Consider the following 7,749-nt stretch of genomic DNA (forward strand, 5'->3'; position numbering starts at 1 on the left):
TAATTTTCCCTTTGGGGCCCCGCCCTGGCCCCAGGGGTTGGGGTAGGAATCCCAATTTTACAATTTTGAAGCCTCATCTACCAAGGATGATTCTGACCAAGTTTGAAAAAAATCCATCCACTGGTTCTTGAGAAGAAGTTGAAAATGTAAAAGTTTACGCACGACGCACGACGGACGAAAAGCGATTGGAATAGGTCACTTGAGCAAAGCTCAGGTGACCTAAAAATTGTAGACAAATGTATGATCCATATGACATAAATAAGATGAGATTAATTTTTATTTTCATTCCAGCTAGCTACAGGCCAAAAATCAGAATTCTAGGACAGGATAATCTTAAGAATATATTTAAATTTTTCTCCACATTTTACCATAACCATTAATGGATTCCACAGTCATTTATTTGAAGAAAAAAAAACCCACAGTATTTTATCCCAGCAAGCTTAAGGACAGATGTCAAGAACTGAAACAAGTAATATATATAATAAAGATTGTAACACATCTGACCATGGTTAACTTTGATGTGGGTATAGGTTGTTCATAAAGTATTTCAACAGAGTTGATAACTCTTTATTCCAGTAAACTACAGGCCAGGCCAAATCGGTTGTTTGAAAATTTCAACACATTTTAGCCATGTGACTTTGTGGTTATAACCCAGTAAGTCAATGTTATTTATTTTCATCAAATTTGACAGCCTTACGATTTGTCTAGTTACATGTCATATTTCCTTACCCTAGGTCTTAAGGTCATTAAGAACTCATATGAAGGAAAAAGTTGACACTGGAAAGAAGGACAATGGACAGGCAGATGGACAAACAATATGTTAAAAATAAGATATATATTCATAATGACAACCTGTCTGTTTTGGATTTCTGTTGATAATTTTGGATCTGCTACAACTTTGAGTTTATGTACATTGTCTGTGACAGTCAGCTGGTAAACATCAATGTACATAGTATCCAGGCCAGTCTGAGAAGTGTGCTGCGGATCTACCATGTACCGATCTATTTTCAAAACCTGCAAAATATATCATATTCATTAGTGGTAGTTCATTTGTATGCATACAAAATTATGAGAGGGTTGTTGAAGAGATTAGCAAAAAATTAATCTATTTAGAGATAAATTTCATACTATTTTTACACTTACAAAATGATTGTGACTAAGGTAAGCTAAGAAGACAAATAAAGTGTCTAAGGGTTGGCTCGAAATAATGATAACATATAACCCATGGACTAAAATATGTTGACTTTTGCAGGTACAACTATGTATACAGGTACTGTCAATCTCATGATCTTTTTGTTAATATGATTTACTAGGACATTAGTGGACACAAGCATTGCTGCCTCTATATCTACGTCAATATATTTTGAAATACAACGTGGTAAACATAAAATAAGCCTATACATAAGATGCTGTATGATCGTACTTCAACTCCAGATCTTTCCAGAATTCGTCCAAGTTTTTCTCAAAGTCAAATACGTTACGAGATGAAATAACATCTTGCGAGAGACTATTCCAGATATCAATTATTCTTTGAGTAAAGTAATGTTTTCTAATATTTGAATTAAATGTTGGATAGTTTCTTATTTCAATTATTAGTAGACCATCAGATGTGTTTAATTTAACTTACATACAGAATTACAAAATAATATCTTTTTATCCTTTTAAATGATTGTCATGATTTGAAGTTCCTCTGGCCCTGACACCAGACTTAGACCTCATATCTATCAGATTGGGCACCACAGCGCATATGGGTAATAATCCTGCCTTTGGGTAACATATTTGTATGTTATGGTTGAATGCACTTCGAATCTACTTTCACTATCCTATATAAAAAATCCAAATTTTGTACTTCACTTACGTTATTTAAAATCGCCATATGTATTGGTTATTACAAACAACTTTTGGTTGAACAGTTTTCTGTTTTGAAAGTATTTCACGACTTTTGAAGCCTTAGAAAAGAAAGTCGGGACATCTAAAATCACGAAAATGTCAAAACACGAAAAAACGTTCAACCAAAAGTTGTTTATAATAACCATATAAATAGCGATTTTTAATAAAGATAGTGAAGTACAAAATTGATTCGAAGTGCATTCAACCATAACATACAAAGATGTTACCCAAATGCAGGAGTATTACCCATAACCTGTCTATCTGTCAAAATGTCTAAGTCTGGTGGCCAGAGGAAACTCGGGTTAGTTAGCCGTACTCCTATAACATAAGAGGCGGCCGCTGGTCGGCCATTTTTTCTTTCGGATATGATTTTGCCGACGGCGCAGATCAAAAGTATCTCGCCGTGTAAACCTCTACCATATGTTGGAGTAAGTTAGCCGCAGACACTGGACTAGTGATGTAGGCGTTGAGTTTTGAATACATATCCATATTTCAATGTACTTATTTGTTAATAACTCATTTTCTAATGCCAAATTTACCATAAATGGTCCTGCAATAAAATCTTCTTGATGAAGATCTGCTCGCTTTACACATTTTTTCAGATCAACAAGAGAATTGCAGTTTGATTTTTCCGCCATTAGAATCTGCGTAGTGGCGACGTTTGATATACTGGTGAAAATAAATACAAACATGGTCATCTCATTTAATCCGGAATATAATTATAAAAAAAAAATCCGCTAGTCAAAAATGAATTTACTGTTAATATCAAGCTAATTGCAGCTATGAACATCGATTGTTCACAATAATATGGCTCTTAATGCATGTAACACAAAAAAGTCTACCAAAATCAGCATTGGAGATTTCTTTTTTTGCCCTCCGCTCTCGACTCCAAAATATTGAAAATCTTATAATATGACTGTTTGACATTTGAAGAAATTGGAAATTAAAAGAATAGCAAGACCAAGTAAAACACAACATATTATATACTGACTTGCCGAAAAATGCAAGAAAACAAAAGGGGTACCGGCCGGTTCAAGTTCGGCCACCCTAGATATAAATGTTTGGTCTTGAGCAAATATTTACAACTTTGAGGATATTAGCAGTTCAGTTGACTATGACAGACATTCACACGGTAAAACAGCGAGGAAAACTCAAATCTTAAATTAATAAACGAGAGAAAGTTACTTTTGGGAAGGTAGATAGAAAAAAAAGCATGACCTCACTTCTTTCTAGTATTGCGAACTTTCTGTAAATCGAATTGCTATTTATTTATGTATTGCTGTGATATACGAATTTATTGACAATTTGGGGCAGGTTCGGTACATGCAACATATAAAAAGTCGTGAAATTGGCGGAAAATCTAACGTAACAGATACCAACGTGGGCCCAGACAGTCTGTCCCTGCATAATTGGGGATTTGCAAAAGCGATCAAAATTAATCTGCTGCGCCGATTGTAATATTTGGGATCTTTGATTTCTTTCTACTTCTAATTACCTTTCGTTTCCTATAGTGCCTTCCCTTGCAGATCGTTTGCCCAAGTGAGGAAGGCAATGGACTCTGTTCTCATGCTGGGACATACCAAAGTCCTTAAATATGACCGTTGTTATTCCCTGCTTTATGTTCAAAATTTAATGGCAACAACTGGTTCACCCGTGGTCAATATAATGTGACATGTCGGAATGTTGTGCTGGGTGCCTTCGGCATGGTATTTCAGTGAGGTAGCGCTATAAAGTTAGCATCAGATCCTCGCTAACACAAGGATCACATACACACGCGCGCATACGCAACACACATGGAGGCACGTCCTTAACTGTACAACCAACCAATCTGTCAGATGAGTACTGGGAAATCGGCGGGACTATGGGTACAATATCCAGCGCTGTTTTATTGAAGACTTTACTATCGTGTTAGATTTGCGGAACCAATTCAGTTATTGTACGAAACTGCATACGTGGTCGAAACGAAGACGCAACCCTTGGGACTTAAGTACACTTAAAATAATATGATTAGAAACACTGTAAAACATCAGGATGAAAGTGAATGGTTTGGCCAACTCTGGAATGATTGTGGGCTTGTTAACAGAAATAAGCTACGGACTTACATGAATTTAAAAAAAGGACCTAAAACAATAACATTTCGTGACACGATCCTACCGGAGCGTTCTGACAATGTTGGGATGGCACCATATGGGGTAGTGCTCCTCTGAAGATTATAACATGCCACCGACACCCCTAAACGTTTTGGTGTTCCCAATCTGTGGAAACAGAGGCTCACTTCTTGTGCGATAGTCCCATGTATAGTATTTTGCGAAATAATCTGTTTTACCTTAAGGGATAATATATTTATGATATTTTTCCCTAAATTAATTAAGGAGTGCATCCTCTAGTATTTTAAACAGATCTAGCATGATCTCTTAAAGTTAGAATACTTGTGTAATTTTTAAACGATAAATGTTTTTTACTTGCATATTCATGGCATTGCATTGTATTGTAAATTAATTACGAACGTTTTTGTGAAACATGTATTTATGACTAATGTTAAATTGCATTGAAGTGTCAGACAAGTCAGTAAATGACCTGATGTTAATATGGTAATATCTGAATTATTGATATGTATCTGATTTATGTATAAATTAACATGTGACACTCTAATTAAATATTGTATTGATTGGTTGATTAATTGTTGTGGGAAGTTGGTCTGGGCTGCATACCTTCTTAGATCTCTCTCAGCAGCTTCAAGATACTCTCGGGCCTGAACACTGTAACGGGTTGCGGGTATCGCCACTGTTAGTTCTCCATAGGTTCGCAAAGTGAGCTGTCATTTGCTCGCTTTGTTTTTTTACAGCAGTTTTCATTACCCTCCCAATGTTGGGACACTTGGTTCATTCCTTTCTGAGATCATTTTTTTTAGATAAATAAATCAAAGACATCGGTGTGTGGAATCAGAAACCTTCTTTGTGTACCACTCCATCAAAGCATATGCAGTATTTCATTAAAGGTCGACCAGTTATAGGGGAGACCGGGGCAAGTTCGGCCCTGAGGTAGGTCGGGTCACAGCTGATATGTTTGGTCTTGAGCAAATATTTACAACTTTGTGGATCTTAGACGTTTAGTTTGTTGGGCGGGACATGACGTTGCATGCTTAAGGATGTGTATAATTATGCTGATTTCAACGTGGGCCGAACTAACCTTAAACTGCCTGTCCGAATTTTTGACTTTTAAAAATAAATAAATATGAAAGACGTAGAATTTCTCTTTCAAATGGTGTATAAACACATACATTTCAACAAATGACATGGACGACTTTAATAATAATGGACCGAACTTGCCCTGGTCTCCCTAAACCAATAGTTACATTCTTACTACTGCAATTCTTGATATTTATCATACTGTACCATGTGTATAGAACGATATGCCTTTTGGGATTTTTTTTTTATATACACAGGCATATACACATATCTGCTCTTCAAATATTGCTTTACATACCTAGTCTTTCCACTAGTAGTCGACCAATACCTCTATTATTTCTGATTACTTTTGAAAGGCTAGAGTTCGGAAAGTCCCGTGTTCTAGTCCCGGTCTGGCCATGCACTTTTCTCTCCTGTAACAGTGGTACCTGTGACCAACCCTTATTACATGCAGTGGACGAATGCTTGGGGCGGGGCTATCCGAACCTGTGCTGTAAAATAGAAATCGATTGGGTCGATTGTCGGCGACCAGCTAGAGTTCGAAGGGTCCTGGGCTCAAATTCCGGTCTGACCATGCATTTTTCTTCTTCTCTTTTTTACATAAACAATACTATTGCGTTACGAGAACGATAAAATGTGACGTCACCATCACCAGTCGTCGGGAAGGGATTTACAAACGCGGATTATGATTGCTATGTTGATAGGATGGGAGATAAAGATGCATCTCCTATGCCATGAGAGTATGCCGAGAAATGTTAACCCCTCGGAGTGATTCTTAGATGATTAGGCATAGATAATTAAAAATACCACTGTTCGGGTTTAGATATCTCTGTCTGTATAAAGTTTGTGCTTTTACGTCGTTATAACAGCTGTAGTCATAAAAGTACCCGCCAGGTTAGTATGTAGATAGTAGAGGAGAGCAGGAGTACACAAGAAAAAATACTGACCTGCGACACCCAGTGGTGGAGCGCTAGTGATGTCGTAGACGGTCAAACGCCTTAACCACTCGGCCATCGTGACCCTTGAAGTTGGGAAGATTATATTAATCCTTTCTCAAACCCACACACATAACAATAAGTAAAAGTATTGGAAAACCTAAAAATTACCAGTAGGCAGTTGGAGTATAGAATAACACAAGGCCAGTGCTTGCTAATATCTTGGACTAAAAACAGAAACGTTTATTATAACAGATCGTACAACACAACCGACATTTTTCATGCAATATGAATATTGTATATCACGCGGCTTCACAGTCCAACCCGTACTCGCGACTGTACACGAGCTTTGCGTCCCTTAGTGGTACCCCTAGGGCCGCATGACGCACGGCCTGTGTAATAGAAGGGTGTCCGTCAGCCATGGCCCCCTCGGAGGCAGCAGCCATCTCCACGATCTGTCGAAACACAAATTCCCAGGACAAAGTTATCCCAGACTTGGTTACGTCTTGTAAAACCTGGGGAAAAATAGCAGTTTCAAGTAAATTACCTCAACAAAACAGAAGTGTTGGATATTCTGATCATCTAACGTGAACTGAAACGACACCTACAGCGACCTCACTAAACATAGTTTAGTTTAATTAACATTTAACGTTTAACATAGGCCTAGCTTCTAATATGTTGAAAGTTATATTAATAATGTGAATGAGCTATTCAGCCATTTTTTGCGATTCAAAAATTAACAGCATTTTTTTACGCTCGTCAAATCGTCCAAGTACCTTCTTAACCTAAACATGTACAGAACACTGCATATCAGTGATAGTATAATAGCCCGAACAAACGCTACTTCTAATAGATAGGCCCTATAGCCCCCAGCCTACAACACCGTAACACTACAAATGACTTCAGTTTCTCAAGTAATATAATATATAAAGAAATAAAAGATAATGAAATATTCCCACATAGTTATGAATTTATGAAATTCGTAAATCATCTTTACGTGGTTCTTTTTATCAAGCACATTTTCTCTCTGAACTGGCGTGTCCTGAATTTGCAAGGGACTGAATTTTTAAGGAATTTTCGACAAAGGCCACCCATACTACAATCGGAATATCTCATTATTTTCCTTACTAGGCCTACAACGAAAAGGACAATTGTCACGATTGAGTGTAAAAGTTGACGAGCGGGAAAAATCGAATATAACAAACTTAAATGATACTCAAACCACTTACCACTTCGCCGTTCCTTTCATCCCTTTCGCAGTTTCCGTTCACCTTTCTTGCTCTTTTAAATGCATTCTTTTGGTTCTTGTTTAAAACATTCAACTCCATTTTGATTTCTTCCAAGCCAATAGGTGTTTGATTAGAACGAACATGACTTTCCTTATTTTTATCACACATAACACTATTGCTTTTTGATATATCATTACCTGAAAATCTCACATCATGAAATGTCAATTTAACAGTATCGTCATTTTTCACAAGCGTCTCTGTGTCGTGTTGTAGACGGCGAAACTTTGCTCGTCGGTTTTGAAACCAAGTAGATATGAAGTTTTCCGATTTACTTATTACCATTGCCAGATGCATCTTTTTACTGCGATCAGGCCATTTATCTTGCTGAAAGAGGGCTTCCAATTTTTCCAAATCTTTCTTGCTAATCACAGTACGCTTTCTTTTCTTCTTCATCTTTCCAGACGAAAGTGCAATATACGTCGCCATGTTGATTTCTCATGTGACGTC

At 37.1% G+C, this 7,749-nt stretch overlaps 2 protein-coding genes across 4 annotated transcripts in view; both read right to left on the reverse strand.

The window, feature by feature from the left end:
• The window catches only part of LOC110446455 (uncharacterized protein CXorf57-like), a 21,842-nt gene extending 19,304 nt beyond the window's left edge, over positions 1-2,538 (reverse strand). For 2 of the 3 annotated variants that reach the window (XM_021491613.1, XM_021491612.1), the window contains exons 1-2: positions 2,430-2,538; positions 853-1,014 (exon numbers count right to left, since the gene is read on the reverse strand). In XM_021491613.1, coding sequence (XP_021347288.1) covers positions 853-1,014; positions 2,430-2,528 — 261 coding nt within the window. In that variant the 5' untranslated portion in view covers positions 2,529-2,538. Of the gene's footprint in view, positions 1-852; positions 1,015-1,423; positions 1,603-2,429 lie in introns of those variants that run through there. The other variant, XM_021491614.1, reaches the window with a different exon arrangement.
• Positions 2,539-6,229: 3,691 nt separating this feature from the next.
• On the reverse strand, positions 6,230-7,740 carry LOC110446437 (diencephalon/mesencephalon homeobox protein 1-A-like). The gene is made up of 2 exons (XM_021491590.1): positions 7,243-7,740; positions 6,230-6,528 (listed from the first exon to the last, which is right to left on the reverse strand). Exons 1-2 carry the CDS (start codon positions 7,726-7,728, stop codon positions 6,316-6,318), a joined length of 699 nt encoding a protein of 232 aa, XP_021347265.1. The 5' UTR covers positions 7,729-7,740; the 3' UTR covers positions 6,230-6,315.
• Positions 7,741-7,749: the final 9 nt, after the last annotated feature.

Source organism: Mizuhopecten yessoensis, unplaced genomic scaffold (genome assembly GCF_002113885.1).
Source record: "Mizuhopecten yessoensis strain PY_sf001 unplaced genomic scaffold, ASM211388v2 scaffold2699, whole genome shotgun sequence".
Taxonomy (NCBI): domain Eukaryota; kingdom Metazoa; phylum Mollusca; class Bivalvia; order Pectinida; family Pectinidae; genus Mizuhopecten; species Mizuhopecten yessoensis.